Genomic DNA, 24,384 nt, shown 5'->3' on the forward strand with positions numbered 1-24,384 from the left:
GCTGGCCCTGCTGGGAGAGCAGTCCAGCGGCCCGGCCGAGGACCGGAGCGCTGCCTGTGTGTAATCACAGGCTGACTCCCAGGACACTGTGGATGCTCGGCCGTGTTTTAGCCATAAAAACTATTTTATACGGTACAACTTAATGTGTGCTGACTAGATAACTTGATGGCTAAAGAGATGTAACAAGAACCATGAAGATCTAAGGGCCATTAACCAGCTATCTAAAACTTCCAGTGGGACAGGGCTGGAGATAGGAGACACTCTCCCGATGACAGAAAATAAGGAGTAACTACGATTATTTGTGAACATGGCAGTGAATTTCCTTTAATCAAAGACAACCATGACAAACGCATCAACTATCAAAAGCTACATTTTACTAAAAACAATCTGTCTTTAAAAATGTTCAATCATACAATATATACAACGCATGCTGCTCTCCTTTTTGGATTTCACGATCCACTGGAGTCCTAAAAAGAGGAGGGAAAATAGCCAGTTAACAGTTTATCAGTCAAAAGTTGATGTAATCTGCATAAATGAAATCTATCCCATCAGACGGGGCGGGGCAAACGTGCGTTTACAGTTGTGCGTACTTGAAACAGAGTCTGTTCTCCTATTATTATTAATCACTGTGCTGTTTCCCATACAACCAACTGCAGGCCTACTTTTGCCTGACCCCGTGTTATCTGCTGTCGACCCGCCCCCTCCCGCACTTGTCCCAGAACAAAAGCAGCTCCGTTATTTGAGGCACTAATGAAGAATTTACAGTAAGGACTAAAAAGATTACTTGAACTCTCAAAATCATAAAAAATCTGAGCTAAGAAAAAAACCCTCAGCAATTCTCTAATTCAAAATCCTCCCCATTCTATCGATAGATTCGTAGACAAGGAAGAGGAAGCTGCGTGAGATAAGGGGCCTGCCCAAGGTTGTCAAGGGGCGGAGCCAGCAGGACCCAGGTCTCCCGATTCCCGCCTGCGGCCGCCCGCAGCACAGACCGCCAGGCCACAGCTCCGATTTCCTTCTCGCGAGGCTCTCCTTCACGCACATGAGCATCTTTTCACAGAATAACTCAAATTTAAGAAACGGCCATTCACTGACCGCGTTTCAAGATAATCCTCCGTTTCTGCTTGGGTTCTACAAAACAAGCAGAGCTAAGGGGACGCTGAACAACACCGATGGGAGGATCCGATATTGCCCTCATCTTCCTCATCGGTCTGCTGTGCCAGGGGCTCCGAAAGCCAAACCGGGGCAAACTCCTGCTCTGCCCCTGTCAACCACACGTCTGAGGAGCACCAGCGTGATTAACCCAAAGCAGGGAGCCTGCGACCATTTGGTCCCCCTCCGCCCTTGTCACCAGCACACAGTCCTAAGCATGGGGCACCAAAGGGAGCAAAATCCAAATTCCACCAGCACGTGACAACACAGGACGGTCTGGAAGGCCACATAAAGTTGAATGAAAACTTGCACTGGTCCCACAGGAAACGTTACCTTCAGTGGCCGTCAAGTGCTCGGCCTCTGCTGGCTCTGGCTTGGGATAATCACAGGCTCCGAGATCTCAAAGGTCTTCACAATCTCCTGGCAGAGAACAAGGGACACGTGGGCACGGGTTTACGGCACATGAGGTCAGGGACGGAGCATCCCGGGGTCAAGGAGCAGAGCCTTACCTTCCAGTCGTGGTAACTCAAAGCTATGATTCCTTGATTCCTGATCTGGGTGTTTTGATCAATGCCCTCATTTTCTTCACTAATATTAACAGGTTCTGTTTGAAAGACAAATGTTTTCAAAGGTTATCAAATCAGAAGCAAGCTAAACAGCAAAGATGAATCATAGGAACAAAACCTGTATCGAGATGGTAATTATAGTAGTACATACTTAGGACTTCATGCATGAGTTGTATTATTAGTACAGTAGCGAGTGATCCATTTGCTTCCATTAGAAAATGTAGTAGAGAAACACATTCCTCTCACTTGCGAACCTCTACACATCTGCCTCCCAACCACAGACTAAGCCCTGCTGCGTCCAACATGAAATTGCATAACATGCAAATGTAATAAAAGTGCTTTGTTCTCTACAAGAGACCTCACCAGGAGAAGCATAATGGGGAGTGTGCAATTACTCAACTAAGAATTAAAGATTCTCTCAGGGAAAGTAGAAGCTGGCATCGAGGGAAAAAATAGAAAGAAGGAAGCTACAAAAATAACTGCAATTACAAACTTTCTAAATTAAAATTTGTGGGAAATTGTATCATTTCTTGTTAATCTTGACGGCAGCAGATATTGAATCAGTAATACAGATAAGTCCATCTGTTTTAAATGGTGACCACATTTTCAGTTAGTTTAGCCAGATACGGCATTATAAAAGTTACCTAAAAGCAAAACCTTTACATTTAGTAAAACGCATTTCATAAACTTCAGTACCAAATATATTTTCTCTAAAACTAATTTTTCTGGACATAGGGTCATTTACCTATTATTGGCAGTCGGTCTTGGTCAAGTTTTATTCTTGCAAAACCATCCTAAAACACACACAAAAAAATGATTTTAGAGAGGACTAAAATTTAGATCCAAAACCTACGCCACTGGATAAAAACATGACTCGGTTAGAAAGTGCTGCATCTCAGACGGCGAAAATGTAACAGCAGGGAGGCGGTCCCACGGACAAGCCTCGAACATCGGGTTTGTGGGCGGGTCCCTCAGGTCCTCGTGGGCTCCGTCCTCCAGACCCCGCCTCCGCCCTGCGGGTCTCGTGGACAAAACCCCGTCCTGCCTCTTTAGCTGATACACACATAGTTGTGAATACCGACATTTTATTATGCATAATCCTATCTTTTACCACTGACAAAATAGGCCTCTGTTATCATTTCTGGGAAAACGCTTGGGTCAATATGAGATTTTTTATCTTGGGTTAAATTCATATTCGTCTCACATGTGCAAGAAAGCAACCTGGTAAGACTAGAGACGGGCCAAAGCAAATTTCCATACTACAGTTTTTGGGCCTATTTTGAAATAAGTTCAAACTTGAAGACCACCTATCTATCCTTTACTCAACGTCCCCCATTGTTTTGCCACATTTTTTCATTCTTTCTGTATATACAAGGGTGGGCAAAAGCAGGTTTACAGTTGTTCATATGAAAAAAAAAAGTACAATAAATACAAGAATAAACTGTTCCACGTACCCACAACTGCAAACCTACTTTTGCCCCCCCCCATATTGTTATTAATTTTTAAGAGGGTAAGTAATGGACAGCCTGACCCTTTCCCTTAGTACTTCGGTGCATGCTCCTTGAGAACAAGGATGTTCTCTTATATAACATGTCAACTATCACACTCGGGAAATTTAACATTTATACCAGAGTGTTATCGAACCTCTATGGTTCCATATTCCAATTTTGCCAATTCTCTCACTAAATAATTTTAAAATGGGAAAGCAAGCGCAAAAAATTTTAACTTGTTTTTTGTTTCGGCTGGTTTCTTCTGCCTCCCGGTCAGTTAGTGTTTAGCTACAGCAGGTCCAAATGCATGCCGGTTAGTAAATACCTTTGCCCGCTCCCCTCAATAGCTTTTATTATTTACCTTTTAAAAAGCACATAAAAGCAATCATAGAAATAAATCTTACCCTTACAATGAAGGAGACATGAAAGATGTTCTCCACCGTGCGGGGGAAAGAGTGTGGATCAATCACAAAGTCAAAGAAGGACATAGGAGTATTAGCTACAGACAAAAAAAAAAAAAAAGGAAAAAAATTCTTCAAGACAGGAAAAGAACTATTTTTATCCATAAGACCAAGGCTGTGCGGTGTTACCCAGAGGAAGGACATGGGCACTCATCCCATTGTGAGGTGTAAATCGACACAACCCTTCTGGAGGGCAACTTGGCATATCTATTAAAAACCCGTGTGGCCCTGACCAGTGCAGCTCGGTGGGTGGGGAGTCATCCTGAAAAGCGGAAGGTCACCGGTTCAATTCCCGGTCAGGCCACATGCCTGGGTTGCCAGCCAGGTTGCAGGTTGGGGGAGTGTGAGAGGCAACTGATTAATGTTTCTCTCGAACACCATTGTTTCTCTCCCTCCCTCTCTCTAAAAATAAATAAATAAATAAAACCTTTAAAAAAACAGGCATGGCCTGGACCGACCCATCCCCTCTACAAAGCCGCCCCATATAAATATTAGCCCATGTGCATAGTCACACCAGGATTCTCCACTTCCAGTTTGGACATGCGGAGAATGCTGGGGAGAACTCACTTGTCCACTAATAGAGAAACTGAAACATGCACTGTATTCATGATACAGCCGTATAATAGGGATCGTGGAAAAGAACCGCACGGAAAACATGGAAAAGTCCTGCTGCCAAAGAATGTGTGTACGATGCTGGGCTTTGAAAAAAAGCACAATCAAATTCTAACTACTTCTGTGCATATTTCCATGACGGACACAAACGTAAGACAATCTGAAAGCACACCTACCCTGTTTGACAGGGGGCCACCTCTGGGGGGGGCGAGGAGAGGTGGAATAGGTATTGTCTACTTTTCTCACTTCTGTCATGTTGTTATTTTTTAACAGAAAAAAAAAACACCCCATTGTTTAAAAATAAAAGTGGCTTCACCAACATTCTCACATGGAACATCTAAAGAGGAGAAGCCTCATTCAATATGTATGCCAAAAAAATCAGAGTGATGCAAGTACTCCACATAATTGAAAATGCCTTTTAAATACAAATGCGAATAGCTTCTCCTTGAAGCGAATCCACACCAAACTAATACAAATTGCCCCGTGTTGAACTTGGCATCATACTTACGATCTTCTCGGAAATACGTCTGCAACAACCCTAAGATCCTTTCTACTTCTTTTTCTGTTGCTTCTTGATGAGACTCTTCCATTCTTTTTAACTGCAAATACAAAGCCACCGTCGAGCTGACCGGCCCCTTGCCTGCCTGCTCTCCCTCCCACCCAAACTCCCCTGAGTGTCTTCCACTGGGGACTGCTAGAGCGCTTATCTTCATCTCAAAACTTAAGGGTTAAAAGAAAAAAGGTTCTGTAACATTTGTACACTCATTTTTTTAACAGAGGAGTGACATGACCGAACCAACCATACTGAGGTTGAACATGAACTCCAAGAACACAACAGGGCACTTCGCTGTAGTAGAACAGCAGTTCTCCGCTTGGAGGGATTTTGCCCCCAGGGACGTGAGCCGACGTTCGGTTGCCACAACTGGGGCGGGGGTGCTGCTGGCATCTATCTGGCGGGGAAGGGCCGCGGGCGCTGCCGAACTCCCTGCGGGACGTCAGACAGACCGTCCAAACAGGGGTCCGTCCCTGGAAGTCGGCAGTGCCGTGGCTGAGGAACCCTGGTTCCGAACTGACCCCAAGTACAGAAATGAGTTAAAACTGAGACAAGTGGCCAATCCAAAAAAAAAAAAAAGTTGAATGACTTTTTATTGGACTTACGTACTTAGTGTACACAATGTGCATTATGTACACAATGACTTAGGTAAGTCTTTAGACTTACATAAAATGATTATTTAAGTCACTCCAGAACCTTAAGGTTAGAAAGGACGGCCCAATTTGCATGGGCATTATAGTCATGGCTATTTTCATTTGGGGCGTTTTTAAAATGAAAGTTAAAAAAAAAAAACAGGCCAACCTGCTCGGGCATTTCCTTCTCCTTTTCTGCCGTGCACACTCTTCTTGGACGTTCCGCCCGTGGCTTCGGCACGGGGCACTCTCCTTGTATCGAACCCAACCTAGTGAGAAACACGCCTTCATGTCTTTTCTCGTACGCCTTCTAAACAGGCTAATTTCACGAACCGAAGACGGTTCCACGGGACAGTGAAATCCAGGCCGGGAGTCCCCAGCGATTTACGAGCTGACACCAGACCCTCCTCTCGGGACCGGGACACCCTTTCTGCTCCCAGCGTGTTTCTAAAAAGAGCTCCGAGGTGCTTCACTCGGCCTTGGACACCTCCTCAAACACCTGCCTAATTCTGCCCCGAGCACTAATCCCAGGAACAGGCCCCTGGGAGTCCAGCTGGCCTGCCGTCTATTTTGCAAAGCCAAGTTCAGAGACCAGGGGAAGGAGGAACACGTAGGGCAGGGGAACACGTGTCCATCCTTCTGGAGTTAAAAGCCTCTGGACGAGGTGAGCCAGGGAGCAGGCTCCCCGCCCGGGACGGCAGGACACACTCGTCTCAGGGTAACAGGTCGCGCGGAGGCCCTGGGGTTCTTCCTTTCCCATTCGGACTCCCTCTACCTCCCCCAAGAAGCCCTAAGGTGGACTGAAGCTACAGCAATAGAAGCATCGTGTGGAGGCCAAGGCCCCAAGAATTTAGACGCACGAGCTCCCTACACTTGAAAAGCTCCAAGTATCCACGTAGACAAAGACACAGTCAGGCACGCAGGGTTCAGCAGAACGCGACAGGCCCCACAGCGCTGCACTGGAGCGTTACTCGGGTGCTCCGACCGCTGTGGGCAGCTGCCCAGGTGACTCGGGAGCAACTGGCTGGGAAAGGAGATCCTACACTGACGGCTCTGGAGGCTCCCACGCTGGGGCCCGCGGGTACGTGAGCCGTACCAGTTGGAAAGAAGGGAGAAAGGACACTGCAGGCCAAGGGAACAGCAAGTGCCAGGTGCAAAGCTGTGAGCGATTCATGGCAGCGGGGAGGTGAGCTGGAGATGGTGAGTCAAGTTTAAGTCACACCACGAAAGGCTAGCCCTGCATCGTGGGATCGATGGCAGAGCCCAGAGCTCAGCAGCACAAACCAAGACTGGGGTGTCATCCAGCAAAGAGGTCTGATCTGTATGCTGTAACATACAACGTGACCCTGGGCACCCGAGTTACCCGAAGGCGTGTTAGAGACAAGTGCCTCTCCCCATAGCGTAGACTTGCGACATAAGGCACCTCCAAAACCTTCTAACGGAGACACCACCACCCCGAGAGGCCCTGAAGGGTGAATCAGAACAGACAGATGCCCAGGAGCTACGCCACTTAAGAAAGAACTGATGTGGGCGGCGACCCTGGAGAAGGCATCTGCTGGGGAACGGGATCCACACATTGGAACGCCGGCCTCCCAGAAGAACCGTGCAGCGCTGTGCTTAGCTTCTCCGTAGGACCGAGCCAGGAAATGCAGACAGAGATGCATTTCATTTGGGCATAGAGAAAAACTTTCCAAAATTAGAACTGCATCTCAAAATGAACTAGGAAGTTTACATAGTGACTCGAGTAATCTTCAAACGAGGGCCCGTCCTCATCCAACAGGGAAACATGTAACAAATGGCACTTCGCACACATCGTTGGAAGCTTCAGATACCCTTAGAGGAGGTGTTACCCTCCTCCACCGTAAGGGTCGGAATGACAATAAAGCAAAGCCAGGGTCAGCCGCAGACCCGAAGCCTCCCCCGGCCTGGGAAGGAGGTTCTGGCCCGCGGCCCTCCCTGCTGAGGTTAAACAGGGTGCGGTTCCCTCCACATCAAGATGGTGCGGGCATCTAAGTCCGAGTTTACAAAGCCTCTAAACAATGGCAGCGTGACGGTCGCCTCTACAACGTCCAATCACTCTGGTCTCTAGAATAAAAAACAGTTTAAGGGTTACACAGCACGGGTCTGTCGGATCTTTCAAGTAATCTTACAGGAAGTGGAATGTATGGGTTTTATTAAAGGTGTTCTCTGCTGTTTTGCCTGATATTTTCCAGGAGTCATAGACTATGAATTCAAAATCAGAACTATCTTCGTCACGGACGAGATCTTCAGCTTCTAGCGGATTTACACCCATATGAGTCAGCTACAAAAACGAAGGAGAACAGAAAACCCCAGTTAGGCCACAGGCAGTCACTCCCCGCGTCCAATAACCTGCATCTCTACACGTTAAGAGGCCAGAGGCCGAGTCTGTTTCAGTGCCCAAGCAAGCTGGCGCAAGCTCATAATTACTATAAAGATAATTAAACGGATAAATTGCTATTTTCAGAGGAACCTTCTATTGGCGAAAGATATTCCTCAACGCACTTAGAACCTCTGGTGAGGAAGCGAGGTGGTGTAGACCATCGGCTCTCCACCAGGGCAAGTGTGTCCCCTCGGGGTCCCTCGGCATTGCCGGGAGACATTTGTGGTGGTCACGGCTGGGTGTGGGGGTGCTCCCGGCATCTCGTGGGTGGAGGCCAGGATGCTGCTCAGCATCCTCCAGTGCATGGGGCAGGCCCCCGCACCAAAGACGGGCTCCGCCCCGAATGTCCCCAGTGAGTGCCCAGGCTGGGGAGCCCTGCTCCAGCCCGCCGCAGGCCGCGGGCTGCAGGGTGTGGGGACGTCAAAAGCACTGAGCCTGCTGGGAACCTCTGGGTCACCAGGAGTTCATTTGTAAAATATTAGTAAAGCCGTGCTAGCATGGACATATGAAATCACGTCCCCGAACGAAAGCTCCACGATGGGACGGGGACGCTGAGCTGGCGATCCGATTTTCTCTCTCGGCCCCACCCCGAGCCCTGAGCCCTGTTCGCCGCGTCTCTCAGCGCATCCAGAGAACAGGAGCCCAAGGCCAGGGCGGGCGCCGCTGGCCGGGGAGCTGCCTCCCCGGGGAGCCCCGGCAGAGATCTAACCGCCCTCCCACCTCAAGCTATCTCACGGACAATGCACGCGATTAAATGTGCTTGCAGGAAAGTACACGTTTATTCCATTATACAATTCTAAAATGGCTAGTCGGTATCAAATTAAAGTGGTAGTATCTCACAGAAACGATCATCAAAAAGCCCCGAGGGAGGTTAACCCTATTAAGGGGAATCCAGCTCTGAAGGAAAACAGCGGGCTGGCAGAACCGGGTCCGAGAGCTGCGGTCGGGCCCCGCCCCCGGCATCTGCCGCCCGCCTGCCCGCCCGCCCGCCTGCCCACTCGGAGGAGGAGGAGGGAGTTTCAGTTCTCGTCTGACCCAATCTACCCGTCTTTGCCTCATCGCCTTTTTAGTGTTATACCCGCAGAGGTCTTCCCGACACGGGCACTGGGCAGCTACTGATTTAGGGTTTTACGTGGAATGCTTTAGACTTCCGGACTTTATTTTGATAGGTTATTTAAAGCACACAGCTAATCCTGATAAATAACGGTAATTAAAAAAAAAAAAGACAGCCCAATACTGGGTCACTTTATTGAACTGTACATTAGTGTGCATTTTAAAAAAACTGCATTATATTTCAAAACAAAAAAGTTTTTTTTAAAAAGAAAAACTTAAGGTTTGAAGTTTAAGTAAGTTAAAGTTAAACTAAAAAAAAACCTAAGGCTCACAAAACAACAAATAACCTCATTCCTTTAAAAAATAATTCATTTAGCTGGTCAGGTCACATGGTACTAAATCATTTCAGTAACTGTTTAACACATCCAGTCAATGTCCCCCGGCAGGAACACAGGGCTCAGGGTAGAATTAAAAAAAAAAAAAAAATAGGCAACAGAGTAAGATAAAAGGTCAGTCTCACTGCTTTTGGGGTCAATCCACCACGGAAAAGTTTCAAAATTCCAGGTAACAAGCACACAAACTCACTAAGAGGCAAAGAAAGGTAACTAAAACAAGAGCAAAAAACCAAAAATAAAACCCCCCACAAAAGCAGGGCTCCCCTCGTATGCATGTGGTTCTGAAATCTTCTCAAAGACGGACTAGAACAGGCCCGCACTCCAGACCTGACCCCTGACCCCTTCCAGGGAGCCTGCCACCTGCAGGGTGGGGCTTCGGCTGACCCCTGGGTCAAAGGTCCCAGGCCACTAAGGATAAACTAGAACACTTAGTGACCTGAGCGGTGGCTGAGGGGGAAAAAAAACAACGGCCATTCCTACATAAAGGTAGTGCCCCCGAGTCGTAGAATGCTGGCAGTTTTCACACTGCTCTGGGCTCCCGGCCTGGGGCCCGCCCTGCAGTTCCTCTCTCATCTACTTAGTTTGCTCAGGTCTCTGCAGAAGGGACCTGAGCCCACGCCCGCAGAGAGTGAAAATGAAGTGAAAGCTATTTGCATATGGATATAAGCAACGTAGATAGTTACACAGACGAGCACATTTTTTAATTAAGATTCTATGGCTTTGAACTTACTAGAGTTTCAACGTATCTCAACATATCGAATGAGCTCAGGTCAGAACGCAGCTGCTTGGCCTTCTCCTTGCCCAAGTCGGAGGCCAAAACAAGGAAGTGGGCATCAAGGACCGCTTCTCTCGCCCGGGACACTGTTCGAAAGAGAAGAAAAACACACACATTACAAAACTCACATTAACCACAGGCATTTCCCTTCCGTCTCCAGCTAGTCACTCAGCATTTCCCACCGGACCAAAAAAAGTCCCAACGTATCCACCTCACTGGCTCCCCTGCCCAAGTCACCAAACTCTGGAATCCAAGCTGACCAGTCTTCCTAACAGCCAGCTCTGTCTCCACTTTTCCTGCTCCTTGGAACTGAACCTCTTGATAACCACGGTCAAAACAAAACAAAACAAAACAAAAAACCCCGCTCTCATCTCTATCACGTGGCTTTTCCCTCGACGCCAATACCCCAGCTCAGTCACGGTCATTGCCTGGGCCGGTATAAGTCAAGGTGGACACGCACTATGCTTTCGTAGACCAGCAATCGGTAAGTTGTCAAGGAGCCTCGGCTGGGGTAATGTCACGGGCCGGGCAGCCAGCAGGAGATTCACGCCTCCAGGTGGCTCCCAGGCGCCACCCTAGAGGCGGCAGGGCAGTGACCTCTGAGGGTGGGTGATCCAAAAGGATGGGACAGAGGACATAGGGTTGAAGACGAGCTACAGGGAGAAGAGATTGAAGTATCAATAAAAGGACACAAGAAGGGAACAGGCAGGGAAACCGGGGATGAAGTCTGGGGAGAGGAGCACAGGGTCCACCGGAGGGACCAGCAGGGCTCAGAGGCAGGGCTCAGAGGCTGGGCTCACCGGGCCCCACGGGGAACAGGGCGTGTGAACAGTTGCTCTGGGAACCACGCAAAGGCGCCCGAAGAGGCAGCCAAGACAGAAACACGGCGAAGTCCAAACACAGACACACCTGCGCCTGGCTTGCTCCCTGAGGCCACTGCAGGCGAACCGTCGATTTCCTGGACATTCCTCAAGCTGGTGAACTTGCTGCCTCCAGTTTTTTGTTTTTCTAAGTCATATTCCTCCTCCGCTGGATTTCAGGAGTTACTGCCAAAGCGACAGTGAAACCGCAGAGGCTCGTTCCTGGGAGGTGCCTAGCCTCCCTTGCCGGTTGGCCACAGCACAGGCTGCCATGGGCAGCATTAAGGCTTCTACGGCGTTAAATCCCACCCATAATTCCGTGTTTGCTGACCGGCTCCCTGGGCCCAGCGGAGTGGATTATTTTGTCTCAAAGTGGTGACCCAGCTAGCACAGTGGACATGTCAGCTGAGAGAGGAAATGACTTCTGGGTCAGGAACTAATAAGATGCACAATAAAACACCGAGGGAAATCAAAGTAACCTCGAGCTGACGGCCTGGGGGTGCAGGCTGGGGAGGGAGAAGGAAAAGCTAGAGCGTGGAGGAGGGATCTGACCAGGTGGACAGGGAAAGGCTGGCTCTGGAAGGTTTTGACCAGACTGAGCGAACCGGTAGACTAAGATGGGGAGGTGCGGTCAGGACAGGAAAGCTAACACTCTGAGAGCAGCAGGCAGAAAACTGTTAAAAGGGGACAACGCCAACCCAGCAGCCATGCTAGGCAATGACCGGAAACAAAGGTTCTGGCTCTGCAAGAACAGGAGGCATTGTGGTTCCCAGCCAGCGCAAGGTCTGCTGGCTATCCCCCACCGCTGCGAGTGTCGGCGGTCTCCTTCTGTTCCCACAGAGCTGCCACTGACCGGCCTGGAGGGACAGGCGGTCTGGGGACTGACCCTAGGGCTGCGTGACCGAGGGCCCACATCGGGAAGTACCCTGACCTGTCCTCTGTCTCTGACCACGCTGCTGCTGCTACTGTTACACTGCGGCTGCTTTCTGTTCAAGCTCTGATGATATTCTAAGGCCCCTCAGCCCATGGTCTAGAGCTCAGTGCAGAGATCTCTCTGCCCCTCTCTCTCTCTGTCACTCACACCCCCCCCGCTGACTGCAGACTAACAGGTCCACTGGTAGACACGGCCACCCCCACCGGGTTACATAGATGGACCAACAGCACAGAGATCAGGGAGGGCAGACAGGACAGGAGAAGAAACAGGACTTCAGAGGCCGGCTCTGCTCTCTCGTTCATCTATTCAACCAGTGTTTGCCTATCTCCTGGGGACACAGCAGTAAATACAACCGAAAGACCCAAGATGATGCATGTAAAGCTCTCAAACAACAGAACCACCTCAAAACAGACTGCTGGCCCCACGGCCAGAATTTCATGTACAGTCCTTAGTTATACACATGCTTAAGGAATGGAATGTGTAAAGTAAATGTGACATTACTGCAATATTACTGCAACAGAGAAGGTCCCCACACTAGAAAAGAACTATAAGAAATGTGGGAATTGTTTGATGTCAATAATTTGGCTGTAAAACTAATTTAAATGATCCCAAGACATACGATTCTAAAGATCATTCACATATAAAAGAGTGAGTTACCTCCATTAAACAGAGTGTTGGCCTCTTCAAGGACCTCTGTTAATTTGTCGCTGGCATTCAGTATATCCTCCCGGTTTTCTATGTTAAAAAAATACAAGCTTTGGGAAATGTGATCATTCACCAACAAGTCGTTGACAAAGTGATCGCCAGCAGTAAAGCCAAGCCCCGCCCCCCGCTCTCTGGCTAATTAGTTCAAACATCTTCATCTTTTTAACCAAAATGGCGCGTCCAGACTGTACCCTTTGAGAACGGGAACTTTTAAGAGGAGACCGGCTCCCTCTAACCTTCCCCCAAAGGGCTCAACTTCTGCCGCAGCCTTGGAGAAGCTCTCCTAACAGTGGTTCTCAAACTTTGCAAGTCACCCGAGACCCTTGAGATCACACAACGGAAGGGAGGGCCACCCCCCTGCGCACCCCTCCCCGAGTTTGGTTGTATCTGCAGTTGTGACAGTTCTCTCCGTGCCGCTGCTGCGCGGGCGACCACACCGGGGAACCGCCGACTGCAAGAAACCGAGCAGCTCCGCAAGGCGTGACGCGCGGACCCCCGGGAGGTCCGTGCGTCTCGCCTCTCCCCCTTCTGGCCGTCTGGGCTCGGGCGAGCCACCGACCGCGCCCGGCCTCCAGCAGTGTCGTTCAGCCCAGCGGGGACCCGTGCGGCCCCGCCAAGGTCGTGCGGCTCGATGGACAAGACCGATGTGGGAGCACTTAGGGAGCCAATCCGGGCGCGGCTGAGCCCCAGCGCCGCTGACCAGCCGGGCAGCGCAGGGCCTGCGCCTGGCACCTGCCCCGCCCGGCCCCGCGCCCCGCCTTACGTTGGACCGAGTTGATGAGCGCCCGGTACTGATGGCGGATCTGGCGGCACAGGCCGTGGTCGGTCTCCACCTCCAGGGTCGCGGGGTCCACCATCTCGTCCCCGGAGTCCGACGGCTCTCCCTCCTCCAAGCTCGGGCGCTCCGGGGCCTCCCTGCGCTCGGGCGCGGCGCCGCGGCGGGAGGACAGCGGAGACCGCGAGCGGGAGCGGGAGCGGGGGCGATCCCGGTGCGGGTCGCGGCCCCGGCCCCGGCCCTCGGACCGGCGGCCGCTGCTGTCCCCGGACATCGCGCCAATTCGCCGTGCAACTTCGGAACGGCGGAAGTTCGCGCCAGAAACTGAAACCCCTGCTCGGCGCGAGCGCCTGCTCCCTGCGGAACGCGGCTCGGGGCCCGCCCCGCAGCACAGCGACGCCTGTGGGCGGGAGGCCGGCGGCGGGCCAGGCGCGCGCGGGCGCTAGGGCGCCTCCCAGCGGCGCCAGCGGTACTGCAGGGCGCCCCAGCTCACGACCGCGGCTGTGGCCCAACCTGGGCACGCAGCACCTGTTACCCTCGGATAACCAACCCTTCTAGATATTACCCGTCTGCACCATGACAAGTCTATGTTCATAATTGGCTCTCAAGCTAAAAAAAATTGTAAAGTACCTTCGAAAGTGTCCAAGACAGATGGGATTATATTCAGTATAGTTTTAAAGATAAATGTGTGAGTTTTGTGGCAAATGTTGTTTTCTCAAAGTTCTTTTGGGTGCTGACAACACATTTTGTCACTGGAACAACATTATACGTTGAGTTACTACACAAGCCTACACAAAGGTCATTTTCTGCCTCTTGTAGGCCATTCCTCCTCGATGCTGAATAGCGATACCTCACTCTACCCCTGCTTACCTGGATTTCAGGACAGTTATGCTCTGGCGCCTGCTCCGTTGGATGAAGTGTGGTTGGCCTAGGTGACTCCCTAAGTGAGTCCCCAGTGCCTGGGCTCGGGGTAGGCACGCGACCCAGTTTCCGTCAGTGCGCTGTGAGGGCGCTTCCTACCTGGATGAAACAGAAGCCTCCAGAAAGAAAGTCTCTCTCTCCACGTCTCCTCCTTTGACATGCTGTCACGAGGACACGGTGCCTGGTGTGATGGTGCTTACTACTGATGGGGAGTGCACCTGGCTGAATTGCTGAATGAACTGCCTACCTCCAGGCTCCACCCCTTTAAGCCACCAATAGCCAGTGCTTTAAGGCACTGTGAATCGCTTTGTCATTACTACGTGCAGTTCCACGCATTGGAACTGAAACAAATACTTAGCATTCTCCTAGGTGGAAATTATTCCAAGCTCCAGGGGAAAAAAAAGGATCTAGAACATTTCATTCAGTCAACACACTTTCGATGTGTACTAATGCACCAGACACGCTGCAAAGGGCCGCAGGTCACAGACACGACTGGGAGACCTGCCTTTGCCTCCAGACAAACATGAGACTGACTCCAAAGTATACATGGAAATGCGAGGCACCCAGAATAGCCAAAGCAATCTTGAAAAAGGACAAAGTTGGCAAGACCCTTTTTTTTCTGTCTGAAAACTTACTACAGAGCTATAGTAATTAAGACTGGGATACTACCTCCTTCTTAGCATAGGGAAAGACATATAGATCATGGACTTATAAGTTCAGAAATGAACCCATACACCTATGGTCAATTGATTTGCTACAAAGGTGCCAAGACAAGGCAAAGAGGAAAAGAATAGTCTTTGCAACAAATAGTGCTGTGACCATTGGATTTTCACATGGAAAAGAATGGAGTTGGACCCTGCCCTCATTCTAGATACAGAAATTAATTCAAAATGGATCAGACCTCAATGTAAGAGCTAATACTAGAAAACACTTAGAAGAAAATGCAGGTGTAAATCTTTGTGACCTTGGATTAGGTGATGGTTTCTTAGATTTGACAGCACAAGCAACCAAAGGAGAAATAAATGGGAGACCAGGTAATTTGTTATAGGTCTGGGAGGGGCCCTCTGATCGTCCATTTCTAATTCCCAGGGAACACCATGCTGCTGACTGTGGACACACTTTGAACTCTAGGAGTAGGGAGATGAAGAACCACTTAGCTGTATTTATCCCCCTTTGAAAGCCAGAGTAAAATAGTTTTTAAATTGTTATTATTGAGTTATAATTCACATACCATGAATTTCACACTTTTAAAGTGTACCAGTCAATGGTTTTATTTTATTCACAGAGTTATGCAGCCATTACTATAATCAATTTTAGAACATTTTCGTCACGCAAAAAAAAAGACCCATACCTACTACCAGTGACTCCCTCTTCCGCACAACCTTCCCTCCAGCCCCTGACACTAGCTGAGCCCAATCTCCCCTTAGAACTGTGATATGTTTGAGTGACTGTGCCAGGGACATCCTGGACCCTTTCAGTCCGGAGAGTCACACCCTTCACCTTTGGGGAGTATCCTTCCACTACTTCTTTGGTCGTTTCTTCCTTCCTTTCTTTGTTATATGCCTGTGTCTCCCGTTGATGTGGGACCTCGAGGATTAACTCTCTAAGCCTCTAATATTTTAAATCCTTCTTTAATTCTATATTTTGAAGTATTTCATCGTTTGCCTTCAGCCTTCTATTGAGTTTTTAGTTTTGGAATACATGGGAGGTGTGGCGTTTGTATGTGCCTCCTTTGCTCTTGTCTGGCTGGTGGGCATCGGGGCGGGTGGGTCAGGGTGAAGGGGCAGGCTCCGCTTACACCTGTTTTTAATTGTCAGCCCCAGCTCGGCTGCCTCCACGGCTCTTGGTGTTTCGCAGCCTCTCCTGGGGCTGCGGGGCAGACCGGGTCTTGTTTGGGCTGAAGCCCTGGGCCGCCGCCTCTCCCCGCAGCTGGAGCCTGAGACTCCTGTGCCCGGATTCCTCCGGGCTCTGCCCGTCAACCCACAGCCCTGGAGCCATCTTCTGCCCACTGACGCACCGCCCTAGTTTGCTTTGTTATTGTCCCAACCAACGTAAACCGTTTTTTTCTTCGCTGTCATTTTAACAAAGTCTCCAGAAGGAAAGGAGTTAAATTTGTGTGTTTTCTGTTAGTTTCATTGATGGGAGTTTCTTTTTCTCTGGGTGTGGAGAGAGGGACCTTGAATGTTATCTTTTGATTTTTATAAACCTACCTGTCTACTGTCACACTAAACATTACTTCGTATTTCTTGTCTTCTCAGAACTTGTAAATAATGATCACTTCTAAGCATCGCCTGGGAAATGTTTTGTTTTCTTTGTGTTCTCTGCCATATGCTAGTAATTTTCAGCAAGGTTGCATTTATGTGAATTCGTATTGGGAAAAATATGAATAAAGAACACTAATAAAACCTCACATGAGCAAATTCTGAAACACTTCAAATCTCCCCAATTAAGAAAAAACATCTGCTTTTGTTAATTAATTAGTGTTTTGGTCAAGAATCATTTCACGGCTGGCTGGACGAATGAATGATAAAAACTGCACTTACACTACGGCCGCATGGTGGCGCCACTTCAGCTGGTAAGCAGACGCCTGCGGTTTTTTCTTAGGATTGCGGGAACCGCAGTGTTTGTAAGCGTTGAAACTCTGACCTGCGATTTCAGTGTAAAAAGGTGTTTATATCTCAAGGCAATTCCACCCGAGGATTATGCGTTGGTACTCATGTGAGGACCGAAACTACGCTTCTGGATGAATAAACTGGGAACGGACGTTAGATGGGATAGAAAACCATGAAGGGGGCCGGGGAGCCCACCGCGATGTGCCCCCGAGTTATTTAGGGGAAGGCTCTCGGCTCCCAATGAGCGGTAACGTCGGGAAACTGGAAAACAGCGCTCAGGCAAACGCTCGGCGCTAGGGCTGCGGGGACCGGCCCTCGGAAACTACTCCCTTTACTTGTGTGCTTGCTCCTAAGGGGAAATTTGACATACACTATGTGAGTGTTGAGTCACACGAGGACTTCAGAAAAAAACATGATAAAATGTGATCACCTGTCACAATTCTACTCTTCAAGAAGGAGTTTCTACTTTTTAAAGGGTTTTTAAATATATGATGCCTTCTTTAGGTCACCCTGGGTCTGTGGAGAAGGTGGGGTGTGGGACCATGTTACACCAGATGAAACCGAGGTGCAAAGCCTCTGGGCCGTGACAAAGTCACGCCCAGAACAGAGATGAATTGGGACAGAAAGTCTAGATTCCCTCATTCAAAACGCACCGGTAGGTCCTGTGCTATCAGAATATTTTAGTTGTTGCAAAACTCTATCTTCTTCAGAAAACTTCTTCCCAACCCAATCTCAGATTTTATTTTTATAAAGATCTTATTTATTTATGTATTCTAGCTACACGAGGAGGGAGAGAGAAAGAGAGGAAGAGAAACATCAGCAGTTTGCGTCTTGCATGCACCCTGACCAGGGACGGAACCTGCAACCCAGGCATGTGCCCTGACCAGGAATTGAACCGGTTACCCCTTGCCTTGCAGCACGGCACCTGGGAAGGGCTCAGATTTTAAGTATGTGAAAAAAATGAGTTATAGTCCATTGAATTCAATGCTCTGAATAGGAAGTTTGAAGATTAAATATTTCTAGTGAAAATTAGATTGCCTTTAGAGTATGTTTTTGAAAACTTACTATTCACGTGAGGTGAAATTTCTACAACAGAAAAGGAAGTATGTGAAGAGATAATCTTCCTTCTTCCCTGTCCCCCCGTCTTCACCCCTTCCTCGCAGCAGCCACAGTCACCAGTTTCTTGTGGGAGTTTCCAGAGTCATTGATTTATGTATTATAATATAGTATGATTTCTAGAGCATAGGATTTACCTACTATTGAAATGTATAACATATAATATACATAATGCAGTACACACTCATAAATTCAAACCCTCCTTCTTTTTACACAAATGTAGCACATTATACACGCTGTTCCCTACCTTAATTTCTTTGTCACTCAACAATGTCTCTTGGAGAGTTTTCAGTGTTGATACATAAAGAACTCCACATCTTTTCTTACAATGGCAGGTTTTCCATCGTGCGGCTGCCCATGGAAACCACTGAATACTGCTGGCCTCTTAGGCAGCGCTGCCATTTAGAATCAGCCTAACAGTAACTGCTCATCCTCCCTGCTCAAGGGAGCGTGTGGACGTTTTCCGTAAGGGGCAACCTGATTTTCCGAGGTTGGCAGAAGCTGACGAGGACCTGTCCCTATCGACCAGAAGCGCTTCTCACTTTAGAGCCTTCTTTTATTTTTTTTTTAAGGGCTGCTTTGTTTTGGAAAGTGGCTGGTCCTAGCCAAAATTCGGAACTGCCCCAAGTAAATGAAACCGCAGTGGAAGGCAGTTGAAACTGGCTTCAGGTCCCACATAAACTCAGAGCGAGAGAAAACCGGAGCCAGCAGGCTCCCCCCCGTACCTGCAGGCTGTCTGCCCCCTGTAGTCCGTCCTCCCTCCGGGCTGCAGAGCCTTCTGGAAAGCTGCCTCCCGCCCGGGGTCAGATTGCTCCCACGCGGCTGCCTCCCAGGCCAGCGCTCCCAACCCTAAGCCAGTGCACATTTATAGAACGCTTCCATGTGATCCTGGGGGAAGCCAGCGGCGTGCGGGCAGAGGGCAGTGCTGAAGAGCTGTCGTGTCAGGAACAGAGAGCCTTCCCCCTGCCTGCGCCCCGTGCTCAGAGGACACCGGGTAAGTCAGTCTCCAATCAATGGCTTTTTTCCCCTTGAGCAGCGTGTGGCTTTAAACTGGTTTGGCTACTAAGATTGGAGGGATAAATGCATTTGTATCTATCTGTCTTTCTCTTTTGTGTGTGTATTAAGGAAAATCAAAGGTGTATCTGTGCTTCTTAATGTCCCCCCTCCCCACCTTTTGATTGTCTTCCAAATCACATAAACTGTCTTTTTTTCTTTCCAATAAGTTACTTTGGAGGGGGGGGACGTGGCCCCACAGATCTAGACCTCAGTCTCTGCATCTGTAAAATAAGAATTGAGCAGCTTGTCTGGACACTGCCACGGTTCTGTCAGTTGCAAATAAGGTGTTCAAGGACTTGGGATTCCATGGAAGGGTGCTTTAAGAGAGCCCCTAACGCCCTAATACACCAAGACTGTGTGGGAAATAGTTCTTTTCCAGCCCTCCGCCGTGTTGACTCGGACAGGTTTGCCCAGTGTTTGTCCAGACTCGCACGAGTACCTCTCCAGACCTGGTCTGCTGCTGCTGCGGCTGCCGGTTGGGGCTGCCGAGGGAGCTCAGCAAAAACTGTGTGTTTCTGGGTTTGACTTGGTGTCGGTGATAAGTGAGTCACTGGGCCACCATGAAGTGGGGCCGAACTCTGAGCTCCCGAGAGAATCCTGTGGTCCAGTTAAACACAGTGGGGTGTGCGTGCGTGCGTGTGTGTGTGTGCGTGTGTGTCCTGTTTCTCGGCACGCTCCATGAAACGGAAATGCACAGACTGCAGTTCTTTATCCCACGTGCGGCCCTCGCTAGCTAGCGTGTAACGTCTGCACATGTGTGTGCACAGGGGCCAAAACTCCACCCGGTTTTAGCTGCTGCTTCCACAGGGGCCAGCGCCCTTCCTGCAAATACCTGTTGGCTCTTCGGGGTCCTCCTGCTCTCGGGTCCAGCTGATAGCCACCCTGTTCCTCCCCTCCGCTTCCTCCTGCAGGGACACCGATACCAGGTGGGTCTTATGGCTGTTGGCGGCTGAGTTCCGGGAGAACCTTCTCAGATGCACATTTATTTTGCTGTAAATGTGCATAGGTTTTTCTTTCCTTTTAATCTAGTTGCTCCATCTGTTTATTTGGGGGGATTTGGGAGGATGTAAGAAGTCCACGGTCATCCCCTTCCCAGAATCCCACGTGTCGGTTTTCAATCGCAACCAGGGAGACCAGCTTGCTCCTGCAGCAGCTCTGATTGGGGTAGTGATCGGGGTCCGGCCCAGAAGCGAAGGGAACGGAGCAGAAGGACACAATGAAAGAGACACTGGGAAGGGAGAATCCAGAGAGCTTGGCGAGCGCATGGTGGAGAGACAGGAGGAGTGAAACAGAGAGAAAAATACGTGACAACCCTTCATTCCTTCCGCTCATCTCAGCAGACTCTCAAGGGGTCCCGCGTGCCAGACCCCGGGAGGGAGGTCATAGTTGTACGGCACGTTCACGTCCCCCGGGCCCTCATGGACCGTCTGGGCTAGGGCGAGGCGGGTACGCAGCAAGCAGTCCCCACGGGGTGCAGAATCACCACAAGGGTCCCAGGGGATGAAAGAACAGCTCCTCTCAAAGGAAATGGGAAAGTCACGAGAAGGACTGGCTTGAGGGGGAGAGAGAGAGCACATTCCATTCCAAGAAGCTGAGTGGCCGTGCGTCATCTAAGCAGAGATACGCATCAGAGAGTCAAAACTGACGGCTGGGGGTGGGAGTCCGGGTTCGCATGTGGACCTGGGGCCTCCTGCCTGGACTCAACAGAGGAAGTTCCGGGAACCGATGACATCTTCCGAGGAGAAGACCCGGCTGGAAGGCCAGATGCTGCGTCTCTTTAAATGGCTTGAGGAGGAGGGTGGGAACAGCTGGAGAAGGGAAAAGAGAACAGGATGTTGCGGCGCCTCGTTAAATGGACGGAGGTTTGAGGAAAGTGGGGGCGACAGTGTCAGACGCCGAAGGCAGATGAGGGCTGAGGACGGGCCAGAGTCTGGGGCGACGTCTGAGGGCGTTTTCTATCAGGACACGTTTGGTTGTAATGAGAAAGAGAAGCCCACTCAAAAGGGGGCAATTGGTTGAGAAAACAGCTCTGGGCTATAGCAACCCTTCATCCCTGCTTCTCTGCTGTTTTATTCTGGTGTGAGCTGGGCTGGTCCCCTCTGCTGGGTCCCGCTCTGGTCCTCCTGCTCTGGTCCTCCCCCCCGGTCCTCCCCCCCCCACCCGGTCCTCCCACAGACTCGGGGTTCCTCCGGCACTGGTCCGGCCCTCTTTCCCCATCGCCTCATGACTGGCAGCCGCCAATGGACTTCTAGGGCCTCTATCAAATATCAAGAGAGAGGACCAGATTGGCGGAGCTGAAGCCAGCATCCACCCCTGGTCCAATTGGCAGGGTTGAGGAGGTGGGTTGGCGTGGTGAGCCAACCGGCTCAGTGCAAGGATGGTGGGAGTGGGGGGAGGATAAAGAAAGGGCCTTTTTCAGAGTAAAGGACAAAGGCAAGTGCCCAAAAGTTACTTGTTCCAGTGTGTGATTTCACTAGAAAAGGTAATAGCCCTCCACCGACCGAGGAATCGACACAGGAAGACCGCCCCGTGTTGGCTTGTCTGCACCCTTCGAGAGTCCCCGGACAACTCACGACGCCTCTCCTAGGGTTCTCTATCCAGCTGTGTTCAGGGCAGGGCGTTTGGATGTGTTTTTATCATCCGAGCCTGCTGGGGCAAGTTTGTGCCCGTTTCACTCTTGGGAAGCACCGCAGACGGCGGGAGCGACGGCAGATAGCTGCCCCCTTGCCAAGGTTTCATAAAATGTTGTTCACGGGGGCGTTGAAAAGCGACATGGGGGAGAGAGTCACTGTGACGAGGGAGCGCTCTGAGTTTGTGACCTAAAAAGGGGAAATTCTGCTCCACGCTCCAGTCAGGCAACAGCCTCAGCAGAGAGCCCCGTGTCAGAATTGGTGCCAAAGAATTAGAAAGGGATTAAACCCAGCAACACAGGCGAATGCCGTGCAAGCAAAGGGAGCTAGCTCGCTTCAAGCTGTCAGGCTGCCTACGTCCGCAGGAAGCTCAGGAATGGCAGACAAATAGTTGTGTCTCAGTATTCTGGGGCTCCGAAGAAGTATCCAGATTCTACCAAAGAGTGACCCTCCTCAGGTCGTAGCTGCCTGCAGTGCTTATCAACTCCTGAGCTGTGACACCATGGTCGTGACAGACGCTTTCTTTCTGGCTGTGCTTGTTTCGTGTGCAAGGGCCGTGAAGGGCATGGGTGTGGGGGGAGCCACAGTGATCATTTCTAAGTGAGGCCAAGGTTTTCTTTTCGAAGGGGCGTCATTCCGTAGGCGACCCTGTGAGATTAAAGAATGTGGCTCTGCAGTTTCTTTTCGGCCATGCAAAGTCCCCCTGCTGGGAGCGTGCTGCTGCCGAAACTGCCCGCGCGGTTCAAGTTCGGATCTGACAAAGTTATTCTGCGTCTCATGTTTCATAGCAAACAGATGAGACAACCAACCCCGGAGTCAGTCACAAGATCATCCGCTCGTGTGTTCCAGGTCTTTGAAGAGCCCTTGGCGACACTATTTGCTTTCCCTGGTAGAGGTTTCGCTCTTGGCCTTTGTCGGGCATGCACCCCACTCCGCCAGCCCCGGGCCTGCTCCCCTGCCCAGGACGGTTGATACTCTTTGCAAATGCCTCCTCCTCGTCTAGCGTGAAGAAAAGGATTCAGGCTGACCTGTCGGTCGACAGGTGTGGAGGGAAGTCATCCAACTATGGATCTCAACTTCGGAGAAGCAAACTAGATGGGCAGGTCCTCGTAGCAGGGAACTCAGGAAGCTGTCCCCTGAGAGGTGTATTCACACCCGGTGAGAGAAGTCCCCAGACCCACCTGCTGGGAGCCAGGAAGTAGTGGCCGGACACACCGCACCAGGGACTAAACCAACACGGATGGGAGAGAAGGGCTGAACTAGGACTTGGTAGGCAACCCTCACACTTAGAGGTCTTCTTGGGGCACTGGAGCCCACACCTGAAGTTCAGCAGGGAAATTCGGTTTGGAAAATGCAAATTGAAAGTGGCTTCAATTACTGGCAGATCGCCTGATGCATGCTTAGGAAGGAAGGGGCGGCCTAATTCCCCAGCTCGCCATTGATGGGCAGAGATGGGCTCAGCCAGGACTGGCTCGGGACCTGGAGTGGACTCCAGTCACAAGCGGAGGGGGAAGGATTGCTTTTCCTCCCCGCTACCCTCCCTCCTTTTCTTCCTTAATGTTTTATTATGGGCTTTTCAAGCATTCACAAATGTAGAGAGAATATTGCAAGAATCCTCACACACTCACTACGGGTTTCAACAATTTATGGCCAATCTTATTTCATGTATTATTCCATCGATGCCTGCCCCTCCCCCAATGTCCGTACTGTTCTAAAGCACATCATTCCGCCATTCAGTCACTAACATGGAAGTATGTATCCCTAAAACATGAGGACTCTTTTTTGCACGTGTATAACCATAATATTGTGATCATACCTAGAAAATCACAGTAAGTCCCTAATATTAAAAATTCTGTTAGTGTTCAAACCTACCTCTGATTGCTCTTTTTTTGTTGTTGTTTATTTCCATCACGATCCAAACAAGAACCACAGGTTGCTTTGGATTGATACAGCTTACCTTTGAAGGCCCTTTTCCGTGCCCCTCCCCCCAGTTTCCGCCTCTCTCCTATGGTCTCCGTTACATATGTGTCCTCCAGAAACTTCCTGTGTCTTCCACCATTGTATCTGTCTTTTCCTGCAAGTTCTATTTGTCATGGTTTTGAGAGTTATTTTTAAGTCCTTGTGTGCTGACTCAATTTCTGGGTTATAGGTGTGTCTGCTTGTATTGATTGTTCTCCCTCTTGATATAGGTCCTGTTTCCCTGCTTCTTTACATGCGGGAAAATTGTCTGTTATGGTGTGTTGGGTGTGGTAGTGATACATCGGAGATACTGGGCTCTGTTCTCGTCCTCTGAACACTGTTGCATTTTCTCCTATCGGGCAGCTAAATTGCCAGAAACTGTGAAAGCTTAACTTTCAGGCCTGGTTGAGGTAGGTCAATTTTGATTTAGTCCTATTCCTAGGGCATACTCCTCAGTTGTGGGATATATTCCTTATTCTTAAGGTTTGGTTCATCTGCGATTTCAGTGATATACTTGAGGTCTTTACCTAGCACCTCCAACTCGATGGGACTTGAGCTCCAAACTACTTTCTTGCAAACACTCTGCTCCTCAGAGAGTTTAGCTTCCTGCCATTGTTTTTTCCTGGGTCTGTTGGTGTTTCCCTTGAGTAGTTGCATTTTAGGAATCGGTCAGGGATTTGAGGAGGAATTTGTGTGCAGATTTTGGGCTCCCTCTCTGGGCTCCTT

The 24,384-nt window shown here is 49.9% G+C and overlaps 2 protein-coding genes across 15 annotated transcripts in view; one reads left to right on the forward strand and one right to left on the reverse strand.

Moving 5' to 3' along the window:
• Positions 1–295: 295 nt before the first annotated feature.
• Positions 296–13,735, reverse strand: NSMCE4A (NSE4 homolog A, SMC5-SMC6 complex component). 2 transcript variants are annotated; one of them, XM_045854260.1, is made up of 11 exons: positions 13,353–13,733; positions 12,542–12,619; positions 10,046–10,176; positions 7,617–7,768; positions 5,636–5,735; positions 4,790–4,880; positions 3,613–3,707; positions 2,464–2,512; positions 1,662–1,756; positions 1,486–1,572; positions 296–467 (listed from the first exon to the last, which is right to left on the reverse strand). In XM_045854260.1, the coding sequence occupies exons 1-10, from the start codon at positions 13,636–13,638 to the stop codon at positions 1,498–1,500; spliced, it is 1,152 nt and encodes a 383-aa protein (XP_045710216.1). In that variant the 5' UTR covers positions 13,639–13,733; the 3' UTR covers positions 296–467; positions 1,486–1,497. The 2 variants fall into 2 exon arrangements, with proteins under 2 accessions (XP_045710216.1, XP_045710217.1); XM_045854261.1 differs by lacking the exon at positions 12,542–12,619 and having other exon boundaries at positions 13,353–13,735.
• A 5,123-nt stretch (positions 13,736–18,858) lies between these two features.
• Positions 18,859–24,384, forward strand: part of TACC2 (transforming acidic coiled-coil containing protein 2) — a 179,022-nt gene continuing 173,496 nt past the window's right edge. For 6 of the 13 annotated variants that reach the window (XM_045854245.1, XM_045854249.1, XM_045854247.1 and 3 more), the window contains exon 1: positions 18,859–19,007. The gene's annotated coding sequence lies outside the window, so the exon portion shown is untranslated. The remainder of the gene's footprint in view (positions 19,008–24,384) is intronic. The other 7 variants (XM_045854256.1, XM_045854250.1, XM_045854254.1 and 4 more) reach the window with 3 other exon arrangements.

Source organism: Phyllostomus hastatus, unplaced genomic scaffold (assembly GCF_019186645.2).
Source record: "Phyllostomus hastatus isolate PE091 unplaced genomic scaffold, TTU_PhHast_1.1 phas_scaffold_1066, whole genome shotgun sequence".
NCBI lineage: Eukaryota > Metazoa > Chordata > Mammalia > Chiroptera > Phyllostomidae > Phyllostomus > Phyllostomus hastatus.

Bases quoted from the DNA above. Each gene is read 5' to 3' on its own strand.
- NSMCE4A (XM_045854260.1), bottom strand. From the start codon at position 13,638: ATGTCCGGGGACAGCAGCGGCCGCCGGTCCGAGGGCCGGGGCCGGGGC. The intron at 3,708-4,789 runs GTAAGTATGATG...TTTTGTCTGTAG, and splicing joins GACGTATTTCCGAGAAGATC to CTAATACTCCTATGTCCTTC. The intron at 1,573-1,661 runs GTAAGGCTCTGC...GTTCTCTGCCAG, and splicing joins TGAGTTACCACGACTGGAAG to GAGATTGTGAAGACCTTTGA.